At 41.1% G+C, this 24,461-nt stretch overlaps 2 protein-coding genes across 2 annotated transcripts; one reads left to right on the forward strand and one right to left on the reverse strand.

Moving 5' to 3' along the window:
* Window positions 1-330: 330 nt before the first annotated feature.
* rtn4ip1 (reticulon 4 interacting protein 1) lies at window positions 331-17,243 on the reverse strand. The gene is made up of 9 exons (XM_028566214.1): window positions 16,603-17,243; window positions 12,441-12,592; window positions 9,596-9,664; window positions 9,082-9,206; window positions 8,526-8,574; window positions 7,968-8,104; window positions 7,069-7,252; window positions 1,139-1,231; window positions 331-802 (listed from the first exon to the last, which is right to left on the reverse strand). The coding sequence occupies exons 1-9, from the start codon at window positions 16,859-16,861 to the stop codon at window positions 677-679; spliced, it is 1,194 nt and encodes a 397-aa protein (XP_028422015.1). The 5' UTR covers window positions 16,862-17,243; the 3' UTR covers window positions 331-676.
* On the forward strand, window positions 17,167-23,903 carry qrsl1 (glutaminyl-tRNA amidotransferase subunit QRSL1). The gene is made up of 11 exons (XM_028566213.1): window positions 17,167-17,323; window positions 18,199-18,358; window positions 18,434-18,532; window positions 18,607-18,703; window positions 18,822-18,983; window positions 19,125-19,300; window positions 20,269-20,381; window positions 21,440-21,632; window positions 21,790-21,907; window positions 22,121-22,326; window positions 23,433-23,903. Exons 1-11 carry the CDS (start codon window positions 17,300-17,302, stop codon window positions 23,648-23,650), a joined length of 1,566 nt encoding a protein of 521 aa, XP_028422014.1. The 5' UTR covers window positions 17,167-17,299; the 3' UTR covers window positions 23,651-23,903.
* The last annotated feature ends 558 nt before the right edge of the window (window positions 23,904-24,461 follow it).

The raw sequence follows: 24,461 nt of genomic DNA on the forward strand, positions 1-24,461 counted from the left end.
ATACATTTCACAACAGTTACACTTGCACATACTGCCAGCCTCTATACTGTATATAATATGGAGCCCCAATTTCATTATGTTAACTGCCACAAAAGCTGTACACACATTTACACTATGGAGGACGCGCTGTAACCAGTCAAACTATTTCTCAAATGTCAGCAATGTGATACCAAACAGAAGCAGCAGCCACATTCACTCACAGGTTATCAAGGCCATCATTAGCTATACTGTATGAAAGAGTAACATCAGAATGATCCTACAGTTGAATCAGCACCTCTCACAAAAACTGCACATTAAAACCATTACGAAGGTAGGTCTTTTTTTTTTTTGCAGGGCTGTTGTGTTAGACTGCATCAGTTTTAGGAAGGTGTACCTAATAAACTGGCAACTGAGTGTACGTGGAAATACTTACATGTTCCAGTCAAACATAACTAAACACTCTTTAATTGAATTGAGAGTATAAAAAATACATTTTAAAGCATACACCAGCAGCTATAATGCTTACATACACATTTGTAGCTTCAAAGCCCCCAGAAACGAGAGTCAATAGCCTTGTTCTTGTACCTTGTTTGCAGCTGTGGATACAATAAGCTAACCTAACCTTGCATTTCAATGCCTTTAATTCAGTTTGTTTCAGGATTATGCAGAAAAAAAAAAAAGTCAACAAGAGTCGGCGCTATAAGTCATCTCCCCCTTTGCTGATCTGGACCACGGTCTTTCCACGAGCGTGCCCTTTCTCCACCTTCTCGAAGGCCTGAGGAACCTCGGAGAAGCTGAACGTCTCCTCCACCACTGGCCGAATCTGACAGAGAGCAGAGAGAGGAAGCCAGTGGTCAGGCCTTGTTTCTTAACGGTTGTGAGTTACAATATCAGTGGGGTAAGCAGCTGATGCAATTTCCTTCAATGATTTAAAAAAAAAAATCTCAATTTGGAATTTGGAGACACACGCATCAATCCTGCTGCTGTGTGATGACCACAGCTAATTAATGGAGTCAAATAAAAGGAGCCTATAGAATACATTCTACATTTCTTTGGTAGGCATGTGACATTGTCTAAAAGAAACCCTAACTAAGCTAACTGGACGAAACAGAATTCTGTCCTGTGTCAGTCCCTGAACAGTTAAATCAGATTACCGTACCTTTCCTGCATCCACTAATTCCCTTATTTCATCCAGTGCAGGACCACTAGGTGCAAAGAATCCCCAGCGGTAGTGAACTCCTTTGACTAGGTGCTACAAGAAAACAGAATGAGAGAACAGGCATGAAGCATGATTAAAACTGTTGTGTGCATTTCAGAAACTCTACGGATGATGATTTTAACTTTCCAGTGACCGATAGTAAGGCCTAAAGTAGAAGAAAAACAAGTCATGTTGAACTGATTACGTTACTGCGGAACATCTAAAAACTTCCTCTTATCGCCATTTGTTTTATTAACTCGCTACTTTCTTTTCATGATCACAGTGCTGTTAGTTCCTGTCATAACAGAAACATTAATAGCAGTTATAACTCCAGGCATGGATCTCCAGCTAGTGGACTTTTCAATGTGTGCCAAGAACATTCTGATTGACAGGTCTTCACAAATGTTAATCAGTCTTACTTTGCATACAAAATGACATTACTCAACCTAGGCCTGTATCCAAAGAGTCTCATGGGTGGAGATGCAGCACATTTTCCTTTACGCCTTTAACAGCGGGGTAGGATTTCCTGCAACTCATGACAACAGGAAAAATGCGTATTTGTTTTTGTGTTTGTGGGGGACTTTTTGATATAAAAAAGGAGTTACTTAACATGTTTCCTTTAGGCTTAGTTAAAAATGAGGACACTGTGAAAACCAAGCCAGCTGTCGGCGCTCTAGTTTTCCTTTTATGTACAAAGCGCACAGAGTGTGTGCATGAGGGAACAAGGATGTGTAAGACCTGGAGGTGTACAGTATTGTATCTTCCGGTCTATAAAACCACAAGGTACATCCCTCTCCCATTATTTGTAATTGTTTTGAGTTGGTTTCATCATTCTGCTCTATGTGTCTTTCCACATCAGCTCTATGAGAGAACTGCGTGTCACTTCCAAATAAAAACCGTCATCAACACTGGAACAATGCATCAGCGACTGGAAAACTCTTGTCAGTCTGAGTAATTTGTTCTGATTGGAGGGATAGTGTGAGTGCGAATGACAGCCATTGTTGTTGTAAATGATCCTCCCTGTGGAGCGCATCTCTCCTAGTCTTACTTATATTATATTGTCTGAAGCACAAGGTGTGAACGAAAAAAAAAAAAAAAAAAAAAAAATCAGCTGATCCCTTCACGAGTCTACTGACAGTTCAAGTGTAAGAGGGGCAATGTGGGCTACATGGCTGTTTATTCTATTTCTATTTTCATAGAAATTGAATTGACAGGCATGTGGCATTTCTAACGCGCCATTAAGGTGTGGCACTACATTAACACTATCTGGTTACATACACAGCAAGAAGAAGAAGGGGAAAAGGGTTTAGGATGAGTAGAGGAACACTTTCTTATATGCTGGAAAGGAAGTGAAGAAATTTAGACGCATTTAAATTGAAATTTTACATTAAAATGGTATTGTATGGAAAGCAACAAACAGATCCTCCCCCAAGATGTGCATTTACAGTCTGTTTCATGTCCTACCTCTGTCAACCTCGGGGGCAAACCCCTCGGTTTAACATAATCACATTATTCTAAGAAAGAAAAGGGCAGATTTTTCTGGGGCTGTCCCGGCCCGTTATAATCCTTCATCCAAACTCCTTTTCTTAAGTTTTGAGTTCATGAGTATTTCAAGTCCAGAGTGCTACTGTACTTTGAGCTAAATGCTAATGTCACCATGCCATCGTGATACTCACATATAAACGTGATATTTACCATGTTCACCATCTTCATTTTGCATCTTTGCATGCTTAAATTAGCTAATTAGCAATAAATACAAAGTACAGCTGAGGCTGATGGGAATGTCATTTGTTTTTTAATTTTAATTTAATTTTTTTAACAAAATGTTGGAAATCTTTTAATTTTGACCTCACAATGACATTAGAGGAAAAGTCACGAGATCACAAAAGTGATTAGGATAAATTGTCTGGGGACCATTAACACATCCATGAGCCGCACTGAAACTGCCAGGAACAGCCTGACCAAATGCACCTTTTAATCATGTTTATATTTAAGTGCCGAGCTGTTTGGAACGATATATTTGTTAGTCATTCTTCAATTGTAGCGAAAGAGCTTGAGGTTTAGTGCCACAGTCTTTCGACGGGATTTGTTGACCAAAAGAGGAATACAGAATAATAAATAATGCAACACAAAATGATTATTTCACCTTGATTGCAAGTTTTCCATACAACAATGTACACCTACAGTATTTGTAAAATGCCAATGCTCAAAACACAACACTGACTTTATCACCTCATAAAGTTGGCATGTACATGTTAGCCAGCGTTAGTTAAAGCTTTAGTGCGTAACTTTTTGATATTAATGAACGTCCGTTACATTCAAGCCATTGCCAAATGAGTTGCTACAAAGCTAATTAAGACTATCAGCTCCACACAACTCTCTCTGGATTTCTCAGTATGGCTATGTTCAGAAACTGGTATCGCCTGGCGACTTTCGCATTCAGAAAATCGAGTGAAGATAATTACCTCTTCTGAAGAGTCCGTCATGTTTTTTTAATCCTCAGTGTCCTCCTTGGCTACTAGCAACTGCGTGGAGGAGGGGTGGGGCGGTGCACGGTCACTGACTGCTACTTAGAATTCCCCATGGGGGGGGGAGACAGAAACTACACACACTATAGCTTTAAGTTCAATATTCTCTCTCCTTCCAGCTCTGTTTTGGTCTCCACCAATTCCTGAGAAAGTGCTTCATATTATGTTCACCTGCTAGACGCTAACTTTGTCCATCTGCCGTTTGGTGCTGGGCAAGTTCAGGTTACATACAGTACGTTTATCAGAGCTTTTAAGCTTAAAACAGATGTGGCTAGAAGCAGGGTTGAAGGGGAGCGGATTAATAAGCTAAAAAACACTAAAACGCTTCTTAGAGGTAAGGCCATTTTTCTCTGGATTTGTCACCACAAGTGACACATTTTACATTAAACATAATCATTTATTTTGGCTCTTAAAAGAACTAAAACCATTTTAAATTGTCATGTATGGTGTTGAATCTGATAATCCGGTTTCCCTTTCCCCTGGTTCCAATACCTGTTCCACTTTGGCTAGATTTCAATACATTTCAAGACTACAGAACAGCTAAATATTACGAGCAAAGCCTTTAGAAACTTTCTAACACTTTGGAACAACTGAAGTTCCCCGCATTACTTCAACCTCACATCCTGTTTTCAGGTAGAAATGTGCCAAGACACAGTTTCCTTGTTACAGAGTGTAATGTAATGGAAATAAATTTCATTAAGCTCTAATCTTTTGGATTTACCACATAACACTTATGTGCACTTAGTGATTTAACCATAGATAAAAATGTATAGAGATCTAAGGATTTAACTCCCAAACAGTGTGTGTTCCATCCACAGAACTACAGGTAGACAAACTTTCCTTTACAACTTCTGTCTATTATTTAAAACATCATCCTAAAAAGGGAAAACAAATTTAGCTTTAGGTGTAACCAATCACTGAAATAGAGGTGTTCTGACTTGGAACATAAACTACACACATTTGAGTCAGTTCATACTGTGGATTGTGTGGTTAACACTTGAGTGGAAAGAGGTGGTGAAGCCACAAATGCACTGCATGCAAGCATTGCTCTACATGCGCTGACAGGATGCCACATACACACTCCTGGAGCCTAGTGCGTTCAGTGTCTGCGTAGGGTAAATTGTGTCATTTTCTAAATGTGTCCTGACTGTAACACTATATATGTACTGCATTAATAATGTTGTTTCAGTTACACTGGCGACTGAGACTGACTGAAAAACACTGTTGCCATAGTAACTGGAAATACATAACAATGTCTCTGGTATTGCTAATGAACGGTTTCCTCCCTGAGCTGAAGGGAAATCCGGATCTCAATGTTGCCTCAATGCATGAGAGCTGCTATTCAGATCAGATTACTGGACTATGTGGCCAGCTAATCACAACGGAGTTCTCTGGCTGTGCTGTTTGTGTTGGAAGTTTATCTAGCTACCACACAATATTTTCAGCTATAAGCCAATTTAAAAAAAAAAATCTGAGTGCTCTTTACATTAGGACCTGGAAGAAATGGCTGTGGGCTGCTTCCTTTAAAGGAAGACTTTGGGCATGTTACAACATAACTATGTAAACAACAATTCCCCCGTGCACAAATCTTAACCTCATCCAACACCTCTGGAATAAACTGGAACGCTGACTGGGAGCCGACATCAGTGGTGCCCGACATGGCTAGTAGGGTTTAATCTTGGGAATACACATCGGAATTATTTCCCCCAGAAATATAGTAACACGAAAAACTTACGTTCTAAGCATAAACCAAATAGGCTGTACAGAATATACTTATCACTACAGAAATATGTAATGGTGCGTTCTTTTTGTCCACCGAAGTTGATTTACGAGTCGTTTTGCGGAGTTACGAACCGGAAGTTTCAAAAAGAACGCCCCCGAGGTCGTATATATACAACTCGTCAAGTCGTCTGAACTCAGAGGACCCCGAGTTCACTTTCAAAGATGGCTACGTCGTGCATCACACGTAGTAAACATTGTGGTTTTCTACAATTTTAAGCACTTTTGTCGTTGTTGTAACCAAATGAAGAAGTCGTACACATAGCGCTGTATACTGCTACCTATAGGCATGTCGCTACAGTCTGATTAGAGTTAAATACCGCCTGATTAGTTATTTTGTAGCTTGTTTAGCTGAAATTGGCTAGAGACGCTCGGTTACTATATGATAACAATGGCTTTAAGCCGAGCCTTGAGCAGAAAGCAGAGCAGTAGCCTAACGTTAACGTTAATCAAAACGTAATTTTCATGTATCAAACTGTGAAATATATTTGTGTAATATGTCAATAACCGGGTGAATAGAATCCATCTTTTCTCCGACTCGTAGTATTGTGTGACAAAAAGAACGCAACAACCCACGGTTATTCGTTTTTTGACATGGATGTGACGTCACACTTGAGCTACTCGTCGCGATTACAAGACAAAAAGAACACACCAACAGTCATCAAGTAAAGTGATGGAGATCAGCTCCGGCGCCCACGGCGCAGCCAGAACGAACGCGGCGCAGCTGCGCCTGGTGCAATCCAGGTCTGCACGTTCCAGCAGCCTCTGAACGCTAACAGAATATGGAATAATAGAATGACAAAATCCAAATGACCTGCTTTAACAAATTATTTTGGTTTATACAACGAAAAATGGTCAGATATCACTTCCGTGAGCCCGTTCTCAGCAGACAGATCACCGGCAATTAACTTGGCATTTCATATTCCTTGCAGCTATAGCGAAGAGCTGCATGCAAAGTTTGTGTTATTTTCATTCTAAATGTTGATTAACATAAATGGTGTTCTGGGAACCCATAAGTGTATGCATATTTCTTCTTGTTGAATTTAGTGATGCTTGAAATATGTGCAATGCGTTTTGACTGTAGCTAAAGTTATACCTTAAAAACAAGTCAATTTCCCGGGATTCTGAGGATAGTGTGCTTCTGAAGAGAAAATGTCTCATTTACGGGAAAAGTATTAATCCCCACTAGAGTAGCTAGGGCTTAATCTGCAAGTGTCCGCATTCGTTTGGCAATGTACTGTACTGAACGGAATCCTCTGATGATGTGGTCATGAGTTTGTTTCTGTAGGGGCATTTTTAGACCAAGACTGTTGATAGAAGCATGACAATAATGCTTACCCAAAATTCCAGTTTTTTTAAATTTCATTCAAGAATGTTTTTTTCAAACCAATTATATTATAATACTCCTATTCTTACAACACTTACTAGCAGCAACAGTGAGCACTGATGCATCCATGCAAAATGTACAATGTGATCAACATGTTGCATTTGGATCAATTCAGGTTAAAAGAGGACACAATCGGTCCATTCTTCAATAAATATGTAATTAATCAAACTGCATCTGTATAATTCTAGTAGGATTACCTTGAGGGCTTTGGTGGCCACTGTGGCAGCAGTCTGAATCATGCCATCAGCAATGCCAAGCCTGTCAGTGTTCTGGAGGAACGGTGTTACGAGGGTGACATACTTGGCGCCACACCAAGGCTTGAGCAGATTCAGCGCCCAACGCTCCGTGTCCCCCCCAATATTATCCAGGATCAGGTCAAATCTGGAGGTGGAGAGGGGTAGGGTTAGTGAAAACAAGAAACACAAGCAAAGATACACTACCGGTCAAAAGTTTAGGGTCACTTAGAAATTTCCATTCCACTCCATTATAGACAGAATACCAGCTGATCTGAGTGGGTGGCTGATCTTTAATGTAATATCTACATTGCCCATTATCAGCAACCATTCATCCAATGTTCCAAAGGCCCATTCTGTTTACTAATCTGATATCATTTTAAAAGGCTAACTGAGAAAACATTGGAGAACCCTTTTGCAATTATGTAAGCACATAATGTACATAATGTAATCTGAAAACTGCTGCCCTGGTTAAAAAAGCAATGCAACTGATATCAGCTGGTATTCTGTCTGTAATGGAGTGGAATGGAAATTTCTAAGTGACCCCAAAGATTTGACCTGTAGTGACGTCGTTGGGCATAAAAGACAAACTAAAGTTAAATGGAGAATTAGTAGGTGTGGAAAGAAAAAAGGATGATTGTGCAGATGACAGGAATGGAGAGAGATAAAGAGATTACAGTGTGTGATTAAGTTCTAAGTGCACTGTTTTCACACACTGATATGCAGACTGCAGTTAGAAGGACTGGGTTGCCTTGGTAACAACGGCAAGTCATGATACATGATGATACATACACAGAACAACACCAATTAAATACCAACATGAATGATAAATGACTGTAGATGTGGGTGTGGGATTCTCTCACTTCTCCAAAGCACTGAGCGGCTCCTCGACAGGTCCGGCAGTGTAGTCCACCACATGGTCTGCCCCCAGGCCCCTTACAAACCGCTCTGCATTCTGGGAGCAGGTAACAGTCACATGGGCTCCCCAAACCTTCAGCATCTGGACACAAATGATAGCATCAGCTGTTGTTTGTATCATTTATGTCTAACTACCAAACAACTACATGAACGAATAAATACATTTTTGGGCTATTGTAGGGAGCAGATTGTTACCCAATGTTTAAGAAGCGCACAGAATTTTTAATTAATGAGATCAACCGTTAGTTCTGTGTAATGTGAGCTACAGTATTCAGGTCACCAAACAAGGTGTGTGGCACAGTGAAACTTGACAGGCCAAACAGACTCTTATAATAACACCGTTTACGTCATGATCAGTGGTCTTGTTTATTTCTACACTGCTGCCATAGAGTAGGAATATATGTTTGTATTTAGAGCAGCCTGTTCTGAGCTTGATGCACTTAAAAATGCTACATGATGTGTACAATGTGCAGCCTCATCATCATGCTCCTTTTGATCCATACCTGTATAGCAAATGTTCCCACTCCCCCGGATCCCCCAAGGATCAAAATCCTGTAGGGGAAGAGGAAAAGCAGACATGTAAAATGCATGTGTCAACAATGTTTTTGACACTAATGTTGCACAGCCACAACCTCATTAGGATTCATGTCAAATCCACTTTGGGCTTTAACGTGTCAAGTTCATTCGTGCAGTGCAAGGGAGCTTCACAGTCGCTGCCAGAGAACCACAGCACATCACCCAGAGGCTCATTACGGAACGGGCTAACGGGGGCTTAGCTTAAAAGGAGCAGCGAGTGAAATAATTGGTTAGATCAAAAGGACAGGGAGCATCTTTGGTGTGGACAGGGATTATGAAGAAGTGGAAATTTTGTGTGTGTGTGTGTGTGTGTGTGTGTGTGTGTGTGTGTGTGTGTGTGTGTGTGTGTGTGTGTGTGTGTGTGTGTGTGTGTGTGTGTGTGTGTGTGTGTGTGTGTGTGTGTGTGTGTGTGTGTGTGTGTGTGTGTGTGTGTGTGTGTGTGTGTGTGTGTGTGTGTAGCAGTGTTAATCCACATTCCCTCACCGCTTCTTGGCACAGTTGTCCTTACTGAGCCCCCCGGTGTTGACCAGTGCCGACCAGGCAGTGGTTGCCACATAAGGCATGGCTGCGGCCTCTGTGTGGCTTAGTGACTTTGGCTTGTGGGATACCTGAGCACAACACACATTTATAATCATTATAGAAGCAGGACCGCCTCAACACCTGCTGAGCCATGATGAACAAAGCATCTGCCAGCCCAACTGTACAATATTGACCTGATTTTCATATACCTTAATTAGTTGGGGGTTTTTTTTATTTGCATGCTTCACTAGTCAGTAAGTTAATTTAGAAGGAAAACTAAAAAAAAAGGTCATATGCTGAAGTTAAAACTGATCAAGCACGCAACTGCAACAAACCACATTCAAACAATGAGCAAGCTCAATACACAGAACTGATAAAGAGATATAAGCAAACCTCAACACTAAATTGAGAAACTTGCTGTTGCACTAAAATAAGCTCAAAGCAACACTATAGTCCATCAGATGCATTAATAGCCTACCTCATTGGCACTCAGCACCACAAACTCAGCCAAGCTGCCCTGCTTCCATGGCGGGATAGCTGCCCACACCTGATGTAGACACACGGCAACATGACACTCATTAACCTCAGACATAAACAACTGTGTGTCTACATTTCTATACAATTAGTTCACAATTGTTTAGGAGGAAGAGACTGTGCAGTCATCTCACAAGTCAAAAGTCGCACATGCGTAAGGTCACACAGTGAGTCACTCTCTATTTTAGAGCTGCCTCAATTAGTCAACAAATGTTTGGTCAGAAAAAGCCGAGTGTGACTTCATGAAGTGCTAAAACTATTTAAAAGTTTGTGCCTTCACACAAACTTTAAAGGCCATTAAACATAATGTATGATCTTAAATCATATCCAAGAAGAAAACTAGGTGTGAAACACAAGGTTGTAAACTGAAAGGAAAATACATAACTAAAAGGAGGGGGAAAAACAGTTATCTTAGTTTTCTGTGCCTGGTATAAAAAAAAGAAATAATTATAAAAGGAATAGGGATTATATTAAATCCCTTTATATTAATAAAGGGATTTTGTGGTGTTTGAGGACAGCTGAGGATAAGGACTCTTCAAAATAGAATCATTCTAAATAGAAATAAGAAAGTACATAGGTTCAGACATGTGCGGTGTATTAGAGGTGCAACTAACAATTGGTTTCATTATCAATTATTCTTTGTCAATTATTTTCTCAAATAATCAAGCAATCGTTTGTTCCATTTTCTAATGAATAGAGTGAAAATGCCAATACAACGTATCAGATGTTTTTCTAAACCCCCAGCTATTTGTAATGCACATACATGCTTTCCTTCCTGTAAAACAAACCACATATTTGCCGTATCACAATTGAACACATACGCACTAACTCAACCCCATCTTGCACATACTGTATGGCGTCTGTTAAATGTAATGCTTGTCTCACTATTTGTTATGTCATGTCTGTCTACGTTAAACTACCTGTTGCGTTTAGTCTTGCTTCACCAATATACACTCACTACTATACACAAAAAAAAGAAACGTCCTCTCACTTTCAACTGCTTTTATTTTTAGCCAACTTAACATGCGTAAAACTTTGTAAGAATATAACAAAATTCAACTACTAAGAACTAAACTGAACAATGTTTCACAGACATGTGACTAGCAGAAATGTGTCACTGAACAAAGGATTGTCAAAATCCAATGTTGCAGAACTTGCAGGGGCCTTGGTGGAAGAGTGGGGTAACCTCTCATAACAAGAACTGGCAAACCTGGTGCAGTCCATGAGGAGGAGATGCACTGCAGTACGTAATGCAGCTGATGGCCACACCAGATACTGACTGTAACTTTTGATTTTGACCATCTTTTGTTCAGGGACACATTTTTCCATTTCTGTTAGTCACATGTCTGTGAAACATTGTTCAGTTTAGTTCTTAGTAGTGTAATTTTTTTACGGTATGTTCATACAAAGTTTTACGCATGTTAAGTTGGCTGAAAATAAAAGCAGTTTTTTTGCTGAATTTAGATTTTAAAATGCTGGAACCACATTCTGCGTTATGATGGGATTACATTTCACTGGAATTGTACCTCGTAAGATTTCATGTGACGAATATAAATTGATTGATTAATTCATTGGTTGATTGATTCTCTTTCTTTAATACATTCTCAATTAAAAATACTCCCAAGTCAGGAATCAGCTAATAACAAAAGTTGAATCCATCAGTTTAATAACACTCCACAGCATCTCAATTCTACTCTACCACAAAGGGCTGAGATTTGGAAAAGACTCGAGTCATGTCGTGTTTCTAAGCCATGCGGAGATGACGGTGCATAATCCCGGTAGAGCCAAAGCGTACACTGTGGCCAGGAATGGATGAACTAGGTCATCTGCTGTGCTCAAATAGGCGTACGCTGTTGTGAGGATGCTCACTTTGCATTACAGAGCCTAATATTAGCCACTGACTCTGCTATCAACGCATCACATATCACCGGCAGCGCTGGAAAATTTACTCTCAAGCGAACATGCTTATAAGGAGGTTCTCTATGTGCTCTGACTCTGTGAAATGCTCTCTGTTTAGAACCTACATCACATCGCTATATCCTGCTCAATTGTGGTCTAACTATAAGAAAAAGAGTATGCAGAGGCTCAAGGTAGCATACAATGCTGCAATGAGGCTGCTTCTCCGTGTCCCTAGGTGGCACAGTGCCAGTCATTTGTTTGTCAGCTTGGCACTAAAGTGCCAAGCTGTGAGGCACTCTTAAGAAAACTGATGTTTAGTTTCATGTGTCGCCTGGACAAGTCAGAGAACAACATAATTGAAGCTCTAGTCAGCCGTGGGAAAAGCTGTTATAGATATACTTCTAGGTTAAGACAGCATTGGTGCAATAGCCTGTATATCCTATAGGTTAATATACATTTTTTATGTATTATTGTATATCCTATAGGCTAATATGCAATTATGTATTTTTGTATTTCTTTTTTATACTATGTATACTGTATTATGTGTTATATGGACCTGTGTCTGCAATAAAGCTTTATATAATATCAGGATTCATCAGCACAGGTTATGTGTTTTTCTCGATATTCTAAATGATTTTTGTCTCTTGTCTAATCTGCAAGGTGTTTTGAAGCACTGTAACTGCAGCTAGATGGTTTTGTTTACATCACCATGAATACATACTTTACAGTTATCCTTTATTCATACATGACTCAATGTGCGCAGGAGGAACAAGTTGTTTCCGTAAACAAGGAGCCTGCCTGTATGTATAATGAAGCGGTTATTGAGTCTACATGCTTTCTTTCTTTCTTTCTTTCTTTCAACTCTTTCATCTGCTTTTTGCTCGGTTTACCTCATCCCTTTCTCTGAAGTACTTCACATCCAGGCCGCACTCCATGATGACCCCAGACACATCCCTTCCCAGGATGAGAGGGAACTCGCTGCCTGACTGCTTGATATTCAGAGGATCTCTCTTCATAGACATTGTTGCAGCACCATAGCCACCTGACAGGGAGAGAGTCTCTGATTACAAATCATTTGAGATCATTTGCTACATAGACACATGCTACATGTTGAAATATTGCTAGATAGACTAACCAAGGCTAGATAGACTAACCAAGATAGAAAGAAAAAGGACCAGGACAAGATCAGAGACACCACGGTATTTCTCCAGTTGGTTTAAGGGTATACAGTGGTCAATGGTGTCAAAATCTACATTAAGATCAAGTAACAGTAGCCGCAACTAACAATTATTTTAATCTGCTTGTTATTTTCTCAAATCATCAGTTAATTGTTTGTTCTATAGAATGTTAGAAAATATTGAAAATATGCATTACAAATTCCTAAAGCCCAAGGTGTTTTAGTAAGTTCAGTTTCAGTGTGGTGATAGGGCCTTGGAATCAGATTCAAAAATATTGCGGTTAGATTGGTAGGCCGAAGGTTGTTGAGCCACCACTCTATCCAATACTATTAGAATGTGAGGTTATAGACTGGTTTAAAGGTCCCATGACATGGTGCTCTTTGGATGTTTTTATTTAGACTTTAGTGGTCCCCTAATACTGTATCTGAAGTCTCTTTTATATAGACCTTAGTGGTCCCCTAATACTGTATCTGAAGTCTCTTTTATATAGACCTTAGTGGTCCCCTAATATTGTATCTGAAGTCTCTTTCCCCAAATTCAGCCTTGGTGAAGAATTACAGCCACTAGAACCAGTCCCACAATGAGCTTTCTCTAGGATGTGCCATTTCTGTGTCTGTAGCTATTGAGGAGGAGAGAGGGGGTGGGCAAGGTGGAGGGTGGGGGTGTGGCCTTGACCAACTGCCACTTTGCATGTTTGAAAGCCATGATGTCTCTCTCTCTCTCATGGGTGGGCCAAATTCTCTGGGCGGGCAAAGCAGAAAAAGGGGAGGTAACCTTGCTCCTTATGAGCTCATAAGGAGAAGATTCCAGATCGGCCCATCTGAGCTTTCAGCAGAGCAGGATACCCAGGGCTCGGTTTACACCTATCACCATTTCTAGCTACTGGGGGACCATAGGCAGGCTGGGGGAACGCATATTAAAGTTAAAAAACCTCATAAAGTGACATTTTCATGCCATGGGACCTTTAAAATCTAAATGAAGGTCCATGGCAGTCTTAGTAACCATATCTAGAATTGTGGGTGCCAGAATTAGTCATACATCTTTAAAAGGTGTATGTGGTTATGTGGGGTTGAGGAGGAAGCAAGTAGGCTTGTTTTTTTCAACATTTGCTTAGACAGCAGTGAACCATCCAAGCTGTGTACAGTAAGGATGGGACACTGTTGACCTCAACTGAGGAGGTAATAGGGCGGTGGAAGGAGCACTTTGAGGAACTCCTGAATCCGACTAATACGCCCTCTATGTTAGAGGCAGAGCTGGAGGATGACGGGGGATTGTTGTCGATTTCCCAAGCGGAAATCACTGATGTAGTCAAACAACTCCACAGTGGCAAAGCCCCGGGGATTGATGAGATCCGTCCAGAAATGTTCAAGGCTCTGGGTGTGGAGGGGCTGTCCTGGTTGACACGCCTCTTCAACATTGCGTGGAAGTCTGGAACAGTGCCAAAGGAGTGGCAGACTGGGGTGGTGGTTCCCCTTTTTAAAAAGGGGGACCAGAGGGTGTGTGCCAATTACAGGGGTATCACACTTCTCAGCCTCCCTGGTAAAGTCTACTCCAAGGTGCTGGAAAGGAGGGTTCGGCCGATAGTCGAACCTTGGGTTGAGGAGGAGCAATGCGGATTCCGTCCTGGTCGTGGAACAACGGACCAGCTCTTCACTCTCGCAAGGATCCTGGAGGGAGCCTGGGAGTATGCCCAACCGGTCTACATGTGTTTTGTGGATTTGAGAAGGCGATGACCGGGTCCCCGGGAGATACTGTGGGAGGTGCTGTGGTGTATGGGGTGAGGGGTCTCTACTCAGGGCCATCCAATCTCTGTACGACCAAAGCGAGAGCTGTGTCGGGTTCTTGGCAGTAAGTCGGACTCGTTTCAGGTGAGGGTTGGCCTCCGCCAGGGCTGCGCTTTGTCACCAATCCTGTTTGTAATATTTATGGACAGGATATCGAGGCGTAGTCGGGTGGGGAGGGGTTGCAGTTCGGTGGGCTGGGGATCTCATCGCTGCTCTTTGCAGATGATGTGGTCCTGATGGCATCATCGGCCTGTGACCTTCAGCACTCACTGGGTCGGTTCGCAGCCGAATGTGAAGCGGTTGGGATGAGGATCAGCACCTCTAAATCGGAGGCCATGGTTCTCAGCAGGAAACCGATGGAGTGCCTTCTCCAGGTAGGGAATGAGTCCTTACCCCAAGTGAAGGAGTTCAAGTACCTTGGGGTTTTGTTCGCGAGTGAGGGGACAATGGAGCGGGAGATTGGTCGGAGAATCGGCGCAGCAGGTGCAGTATTACATTCAATCTATCGCACCGCCAGACGAAAAAAGAGAGCTGAGCCAGAAGGCAAAGCTCTCGATCTACAGGTCAGTTTTCGTTCCTACCCTCACCTATGGTCATGAAGGCTGGGTCATGACCGAAAGAACGAGATCCAGGGTACAAGCGGCCGAAATGGGTTTCCTCAGGAGGGGGGCTGGCATCTCCCTTAGAGATAGGGTGAGAAGCTCAGTCATCCGTGAGGAGCTCGGAGTAGAGCCGCTGCTCCTTTGCGTCGAAAGGAGCCAGTTGAGGTGGTTCGGGCATCTGGTAAGGATGCCCCCTGGGCGCCTCCCTAGGGAGCTGTTCCAGGCACGTCCAGCTGGGAGGAGGAAGACCCAGGACTAGGTGGAGGGATTATATCTCCAACCTGGCCTGGGAACGCCTCGGGATCCCCCAGTCGGAGCTGGTTAATGTTGCTCGGGAAAGGGAAGTTTGGGGTCCCCTGCTGGAGCTGCTCCCCCCGCAACCCGACACCGGATAAGCGGACGAAGATGGATGGATGGATGGAGCTAGTGTAACCTGGGGATCAGGAACTTATTTTGAATCTTATATGATATATCATCTATTCTGTTATTTTTTTAGGGCTTTTTGCCTAATTAGATATGACAGTGGATAGACAGGAAGGGGGGAGAGAAAGATGGGATGACACGCAGCAAATGGCCGCCGGTCGGTTTCGAACCCGGGCCTCTGCAAAAGGACTCAGCCTACATGGGCTACACGCTCTACTGGGTAAACTAGAGGTTGCCCCAAATATCATCTATTCGTCTGCAAAACCAAGAAGTCATTGGCCATACGGTGGACAGCTAGTGGAGGGTTGCTTTGGAGTAAGTTTGGCTAAGTTTTGAGTAACAAAAAAAAAATCTAGTATTGTGTTTTTTGTTACAGACTACGCTAAAGAAAAAAATTGCTAAGACAGAAATCAGATAAGACTAGCTTTGTGTTTCAACAAACATGCATGTCAGGCAGCGACAAAATAACACCTTCCAATATGCTATAATCAAAGTGCAATCCAGCCAGTGAAACTTGAATTTCCGCTTAGCATCCTCAAAAACTATCAGTGTTTAACCCTCTCTACCCACCCCCACACCGCAACCCCTAAAGATCACTGGCTGTGTGGGAGAAGAATGATGGGCTGCATGAATCATGATTCATTTTCAGACTCTGCATCCTCACGATTTAGTATCTATTTTGCTCACACAGAAAGAAAAAAATACCTCAAATCAAACTATATTGCATTCTTTAGTGCATTTGCAGTCACATGTCAGATGTGGATCTATTCGTATAATTCATTGTCATTATTTCGATTACATAGATACACATCACATACATAACATAAATGGTAAAAAAGAAAGAAAGAAAAAAAGTGTCATCTTTACTCATTTCTAATCAATACTGACCGAAAAGGTGTAGGTTGAAGCATTTGCTTATTACACCTACTCTTTTCACATTCTATTTTATTTTAATTTTTTGTTAGGTCCCTCATATTCACAAGAATCTCTACCACTTTTCTTGATCTCAGTCTGCATGTTCAAATCTGATGCCACTGTTCACATGTACACAAGCTTGTTACTCACCTCTCATGTTGACATCTAGTGGGTTCAGTCCTGCTGCCTGCACTTTAACAATGACCTCATTGGGGTAGTTGATGACGGGGAAACTGGCATTTTTAGTAAACCGAAACACATCGTTGCTTCCATATTTATCAATAACCCAGGCAGGCATGATAGTCATGCTGCTTCTGGTAGTACTGAACAGTCTGGAAGTGTTCACACTTAGTGGTTTAGTGTGGTGAAACAACCACCTACTGTACACTAAGTGTCTCACAGAACTCATCTTTAAATATTGTCAAATAAATAAAATAGTGCACCTGTAAATTAGCAGGGCTTTAAATCCCTTTTACAGAGAGGAATAATCCTAACTGTACAGCCACTATGCTACAGTAAATTACTAATTTAAGATATTTATACGCCACGACTACATTCTAAATTTAAGATAAACTTAACTAGCCATCTCGATAAATGCAATAATTCCAAAGTTTATGCTTATTTCAAATCAACGTCCTCTCTCTTAACGTTCTACTTCCTCGACCGGTGTCTTTCACAGTGCTCAGCCTCTCTCCGCCAATCAGAGCGCGGTTTCCTCAGCAGCTGTCCAATCACAGAAAGCGCTGTTAGACGTGGATTATTGAAACAAACATGGCGGCGTGCTTGTGCTGCACACTGTACAGAGGTTGTTGTTAATTTGAAAGGTTGTCATTAAAATACTGAAAACATGCTCAGCCTGACAATAAGGGAGGTTAGTACGACTACTCGCTTGTTCTTCGAGCTCAGTTATCCATGTTTGTGTCAACGGTTAACTTAATATTAGACATTTTGTGCTGTCAATTCATAAATAACGTTAGCCCAAGTGAAATATGGAATCTCTGATACATGATCTTAGTGTGTTTCATAGCTGTTGAAGAAATATAAATATCTTTTACCTAGATAAATGTACAAATACGTTTTTTTGTTGTACAAATACGTTTATTTAACCATAAGTAAACGCAGTATGAGATAATTGTACTTAAAGTATCAAGCATAGTTATAATAATAAGTATTTATTGTGCAGAATGACCCCATTCAAAGTTATATATCTATTATCTATCATTAGTATTGGAATATAAATAATGCATTAATATGTAAGCAGCATTTTAACGCTGTCAAGGTGTGGCTAATGTTTAACACTTTATACACGGTCGGGTAGTTTATCTGTAGCAATCCTTCATATTCTATTATCTTTGTATTTAAAGTCTATCTACAAAGTAAATGGAATTAAAACTACAACTTTAACGTCTGAAATGTAATGGAGTAGAAGTATAAAGTAGAATAAAATGTAAATAATCAAAGTACAAGTCCCTTCTAATTATACTTAACTTCAGTAATAGGACTTTTTCATGTAAGGCATGAAAAAAAGTAAATAAATAAATAAAGCACAGGTGTGCTGCTTTTAGGGTCTGATGTGCATGCTGGCTCACTGTCTCATTGCCATGGCTTACTGGCACACTTGAACAGAACGTAGCCATTATTAAAGTAACTTGTACCACCTGTGCTTACTATGACAAGCCATCATGTCTGCTGTGAGAAGGGTCTATTGAGTAACTGAGTAACTGGTATTTCATCATTGTTCTTCAGGTGTCTTTGGCTCTCAGGGAGGGAAGAATCTCCCCAACGGAGCTTTGTAGGAAGTGTCTGAACCGCATCAAGAAGACACAGCATCTTAATGCTTACATCAGTGTGACAGAGGAGTTGGCACTGAAGCAGGCTCAAGAAGCAGAAACCAGACTGTTGCAAGGTGTGGACACGTAAGGGTGTATTTCTGTATATTCTGTGTATAGTCATAGGTGTTACTGATCTGGTTCTTCTTCAGGTGCCCCCAAAGGTCCTCTGGATGGAATCCCCTTTGCAGTCAAGGACAACTTCTGCACAGAAAAGATCAAGACTACATGTGCATCCAGGATGCTTAAAGGTCCGTCTGAACCACAGTGAAAGTTACTATGTCTTATATTTTTCAATATTAACCTACCATCACTTGTGCTACAGACTACACTCCACCCTACAATGCTACAGTGGTCCAGAAGCTTTTTGACCAAGGGGCTGTTCTCATGGGGAAGACCAACATGGATGAGTTTGCTATGGGGTAATGCAGTCTATTTTTATAAATAGCTTGAAGCTGTTACGGCTGTGTGAACCTTGCACATTTTTTAGATTACTGGTTGTCATCGTCTTATTTGTTTACTCATTTATTTGTCTGGCAGTGCGGGCAGTACTGATGGGGCTTTCGGTCCAGTGAGAAACCCCTGGAGCTATGCTGCTCCCTACAGAGAGCAGACAGGGGCAGCACCTGATTCTGACTGGGTCATCACTGGAGGAAGTTCAGGAGGAAGTGCTGCAGCTGTGGCCTCGCTCACTGGTTACTTGTGAGCGAACACTGTCACACTTACTATTACAGGGAAAACCACAACAAAGAAAAACATTTTACAAAGGAATACAAAAGGAAAGATTTGATATAATATGGGATTTATAAATCAAAATGTCCTGTTTTGGTAATTACTTTGCAGAGCTTTGGGTTCAGACACAGGTGGTTCTACTCGTAACCCTGGAGCACTGTGTGGTCTTGTGGCCCTAAAGCCCACTTATGGTCTGCTGTCCAGACATGGTCTCATCCCTCTCGTCAACTCCATGGACGTCCCTGGTATTATGACCCGCAGTGTCAGTGATGCAGCCATCGTCTTAGGTAGGAATGATCTGCCAAAGTGTTGTCAAACATCATCTTGGCCTACATAAAAACTTGTCTTGCGTATAAATATGGTCAATGTACTGTACATTTCCAGGTCATTCTTTCTTTCCAAAAAGGGCTTTGAATTCAAGGAGACTTATGTGGTTAAAAAGCACTAGCACAACAGATGTTGTTTGTAGCAAGCACACAGGTGGATAAACTATGCAAATTGGCCTTGCAAAAGGAAGCAAATGCAGTCAAACCATGGCTTGTGTTTGTCTATAGGAAAACTCCACATGGTCCTTTTGACTCTATCCATTTAATGGAAAGAATGTGTGACATTGTAAATGAATCAGTATAGCAGTTCCACATTTAAATTTATTGAAAATATTGCTGGTACAGGATATAAAATTCTCTATTCCAGAATCAAGCAACACACACATACATACATATATATATATATTCACATTTTAACATGTTGTTTTCATGAAACACATTCATTTCATGATTGAAATTTTCTAACAATTCATAAATAAGTTACATAAATTACTGACAAGCTTTATAATTATACATTACACCTTTTGGACAGGCAAAATGCATCCAACCTATTCTAAAAATAATTTATAGAAGGGGAACTTACAACTTCTTCTGGAAGCTTGTTCCATGATTTTACCGCATGCAGTGTCTTTTCAGACAGGCATGTTCTAGGGTAAAGTTTTAAAGAATTCCCTCATGTCTCATACCTATTTCTCCAAAACTGAAAGATAGGCCCAACTGTTACATCATATATTCCCTGTACAAGCTAATACACCTGAATCATATCACCTCTGTATCTCCTAAATATGAGAGTCGGTAAACTTAATTTTCTCAATCTATCTTTATAAGACTTATTTTTCATTCCTGGAATTAATTTACATACATTGTTGTGCATTTGTCTTATTGCCATAAAATGATTGACCAAACCTGGGTTGCGTGATGTCACACAGGTATCCTCCAAGGCACTGATATTAGAGACTCAACAACAGTTCCTGCTCCCTCATCACTGACAGAGCTACCTGAATACTTTGATGTCAAGAACATCTGCGTAGGCATCCCTAAGGTGAGTTAAGCTCTGTATTAAAATCAAGCTCTTCAAGGGTAGATGCCAGCTTATACTTGCAGTATTATACAAATCCCAATTTTAATTCAAGATTAGTTGTAAACACTTGAAGAGTCCTGCAATTCTCAAGCTTTTAGAAATAAAACTTATGATGTGGAACAGACTTCTACTATACGATGTATAAATATAAAGAATGTATAGTAAGGAAGTGATTTTAAAGAAATCAACAACAATGGGAAAAACACAGAACCAATATTACGTAATATTATCATATCTATATTATATGCTGTCTATTTTTAATCCTGACACATTGCCTTTTGTTATATAGTACAGGCCAAAAGTTTGGACACACCTTCTCATTCAATGTGTTTCTTTATTTTCATGGCTATTTACATTGTAGATTCTCACTGAAGGTATCAAAACTATGAATGAACACATATGGAATTATGTACTTAACAAAAAAGTATGAAATAACTGAAAACATGTCTTATATTTTAGATTCTTCAAAGTAGCCACACTTTAGTTTTTTGGTAGCGCTGCAAACCCTTGGTGTTCTCTCAGTGAGCTTCATGAGGTAGTCACCTGAAATGGTTTTCACTTCACATGTGTGCCTTGTCAGGGTTAATTAGTGGAATTGTTTCCCTTATTAATAAAAAAGCAAAGGGTGGCTACTTTGAAGAATCTAAAATTTAAGACATGTTTTCAGTTATTTCACACTTTTTTGTTAAGTACATAATTCCATATGTGTTCATTCATAGTTTTAATGCCTTCAGTGAGAATCTACAATGTAAATAGTCATGAAAATAAAAAGGATACGCATTGAATGAGAAGGTATGTCCGAACTTTTGGCCTGTATTGTATATCTACTGATTTTTAGATGACATCTATTGATCCATGTCCTGTACTGTACATATGTGTCTTAGCAGCAATATCATCATGGCAAATTCTTTGGAGGGGAAAAGATAGTTCTGGTTCAAGATGTTTAAAATGTCTCTGTCCACGCAAATACATTGATTTCCTAAAGCTGCATGTCTTTCCTGTCTCTTAATGTACGTCAGGAGTACCACGCCCCGGGGCTGTCTGAGGAAACTTTGGCGCAATGGAGTCGTGTTGCTGACATGTTTGAGAGGGCGGGGGCGCGGGTGAAGCAAGTTTCCCTGCCCCACACCCAGTACTCCATTTTGTGCTACCGCGTCCTGTGCTACGCTGAGGTGGCGTCTAACATGGCCCGTTTTGACGGCCTAGAATACGGTATGAACCAGTATACGATATAAATGATTAAGGGTGCAGTGTGGAGCGTTTTACATTAGGTGCCATGTCACACATTAGCTTATACAGGGAATCTGATTATTAAACAGCACAAAATCAGAAAAGGTTATGCTATTGATTTCCGTTTCTCTCCTATCAGGCCATCGCAGCGAGGTAAACAGCTCGACGGAGGCCATGTATGCTTTGAGCCGACATGAGGGCTTCAACGATGTAGTGAGAGAGAGGATACTGTCTGGGAATTACTTCCTGCTCAAACAGTAAGACAACAGATTGAACCAGCGTGCACCCTTCTGATTTAATTTACTAACTACACACCCGTGTCAAGCTGACAGTGTGCCACCTTTTCTCCTTGACCTTTTTATTAGCACATTTTGTAGTTTGCCATATTGTCTTTTCTGAGAAAAATTAGAGAAGCTATTTCCTGAAACAGAAAGAACTAACTGACTGCTTCCTCAACTTCCTTTTGCTAGGAACTACCAGCACTACTTTGTAAAGGCGCAGAAAGTCCGCCGGCTGATTGCAGACGATTTCAAACACGTGTTCGGCTTAGGCGTTGACGTGCTGCTGACGCCCACCACTCTGACTGATGCAGCCCGTTACGCCGACTTCATACAGGAAGACAACCAAACACGCAGCATGCAGGAAGACGTCTTCACCCAGCCCGTCAACCTCGCAGGTACAGAGAGAAACTAGAGGCAGAACTGTTTATGCATGTACAGGAAGTGTGGAAGGATTCAGAAACTCATAATTATGCATGCATGGGTACACCCACACACGCGCTTTCACTCAAAAGTACTTCAGTTTAGTTCTTCTTATTTTTCATCCTAGAACAATGGCACATTGGATCATGCAGTATATTTCATAGTTAATAAGTATTTGACTACTTCTCTCTTTACTTTGTAAATCTCTGATGGGAAAAATAAACATAACCTGGTCAACACATGGTAATTTCAGATCAGATTAAAATGTACCTCAGAGCCTTAAAGGAACACGCCGACTTATTGGGAATTTAGCTTATTCACCGTAACCCCCAGAGTAAGACAAGTCGATACATATCCTTCTCATCTCCGTGCGTGCTGTAACGCTGCCTGACGGTTCCAGCGTTAGCTTAGCCTAGCACAGATCCTGCAGGTAACTGGTTCCAACTAGCCTACTGCTCCCAATTGTGACAAAAGTGACAAAATAACGCCAACATGTTCCTATTTACATGTTGTGATTTATAGAGTCACAGCGTGTACAAAAAACAACGTAACATGAGACACAGCCGTCTTCTAACAATAAACAAACCGGGAACTATATTCTCAGACAGGCTTGCTGCGAGCATATCACTCCGCCCAAGTACTATATTCTTCCGCCTGAGAATATAGTTCCCGGTTTGTTTACAGTTAGAAGACGGCTGTGTCTCATGTTACGTTATTTTTGTACACGCCAGACTCTATAAATCACAACATGTAAATAGGAACATGTTGGCGTTATTTTGTCACTTATTCGGAGCAGTAGGATTACTGGAACCATTCACCTGATGTTCTGTGCTGGCCTGATGCCGCTGGAGCCGTCAGACAGCATTACAGCACGCACGGAGATGAGAAGGGTATCGACTTATCTAACTCTGGGGGTTACGGTGAATAAGCTGAATTCCCAATAAGTCGGCGTGTTCCTTTAAAGGAGTGTTTACATTCAGTTCAACTTGTTCCACCTTTTATCGCTCTCCACACTAACCTGTAACTAACCTTGAGATCCTTATCATGGACTTTCCTTCAACGCTACTTTTCTTCACCTCAGGTCTCCCCGCTGTTTCTGTGCCAACCGCTTTATCGAGACGAGGCCTTCCCATTGGTTTACAGCTCATAGGCCCCGCGCTCCAAGACCAGAAGCTGCTCAGTGTTTCCCAATGGATCGAGCAGAGGGTTGGGTTTCCCTCCATCAGTCACTACGGAGAGTCCAGCGAGGGCAGGCATGACACAGGAATGACCAAAAGAGAGCAGACTTCAGCTGTATGAAGAGAACTGTGCACACAAGGTACTGACTGTTGACAAAGTCACACATAATGGAGTTACAGTGCAACTATGATGGACATTCTTGGCTTTTAAGATGCCTTTTCAGGACATTTTTGTTTTTTCATGATGGAATGAAACATGATTACTACTGGTGATAGACTGTATCATATTTTAAATGCAGGGATATTGTGTTCAATCTGTGACCTGCTGCTGTATTTGTTGTCTGAAGGTGGTGCTATTAAATATATGCAAGTTGGGTGATTTTTTTTTTGATAGTGATATTTATTATGTCTTTTTTTTTTATATTTTCCTAAAAAACAATGTATAGAGTAACACAAAAGTAATCCCTCTCAATCATCACTTATGACCCGACCCAAACAGGAATCTGTTGATTTTTTTTTGATTTTTATTTTTACTGTTTTAAGTGGTGACCCATAATGAAAAGCTGGGGAATTCAGCGGACTGTTTTTCCTCTTTGGGTGGAGATGTGTTAAAATTTTTAGTTTTATTTTTAAAAAACCTGCGGAATTCTGAATCCACACAATCCGTGTGGCCCTGCTCATGACCCACTAGAAGTGTGTGGGAGGTGTCTTTATCTGCAGAGAGCCTGCCCTCTGCCTTGATTTTCTCTTTTTTTTATTTTGCTGTGTGCAGGACGTCTGCAAAGATCCTTTGGGCCCCACGTGGGTGGTTAACCCCCAGCCAATAACAGCGTGCCGGTTGTCCAGCGCTGCTTTGTCCATTTGGTCAACGACACAAACACAGAGAAACAGACAAGATGGAGTCCATGAAAATTGAAATGTATAGTTTTCTG

The sequence above is a fragment of the Perca flavescens genome, chromosome 20 (genome assembly GCF_004354835.1).
Source record: "Perca flavescens isolate YP-PL-M2 chromosome 20, PFLA_1.0, whole genome shotgun sequence".
Taxonomy (NCBI): domain Eukaryota; kingdom Metazoa; phylum Chordata; class Actinopteri; order Perciformes; family Percidae; genus Perca; species Perca flavescens.

Excerpts from the sequence above, each read along its gene's own strand:
- rtn4ip1 (XM_028566214.1), bottom strand. The coding sequence starts at position 16,861 with ATGAGTTCTGTGAGACACTTAGTGTACAGTAGGTGGTTGTTTCACCAC. Across the intron at positions 8,105-8,525 it reads TGGGAACATTTGCTATACAG|ATGCTGAAGGTTTGGGGAGC; the intron begins GTATGGATCAAA and ends ATTTGTGTCCAG. Across the intron at positions 803-1,138 it reads AATTAGTGGATGCAGGAAAG|ATTCGGCCAGTGGTGGAGGA; the intron begins GTACGGTAATCT and ends GCTCTCTGTCAG.
- qrsl1 (XM_028566213.1), top strand. The coding sequence starts at position 17,300 with ATGCTCAGCCTGACAATAAGGGAG. Across the intron at positions 17,324-18,198 it reads TCAGCCTGACAATAAGGGAG|GTGTCTTTGGCTCTCAGGGA; the intron begins GTTAGTACGACT and ends ATTGTTCTTCAG. Across the intron at positions 18,533-18,606 it reads TGCATCCAGGATGCTTAAAG|ACTACACTCCACCCTACAAT; the intron begins GTCCGTCTGAAC and ends CTTGTGCTACAG.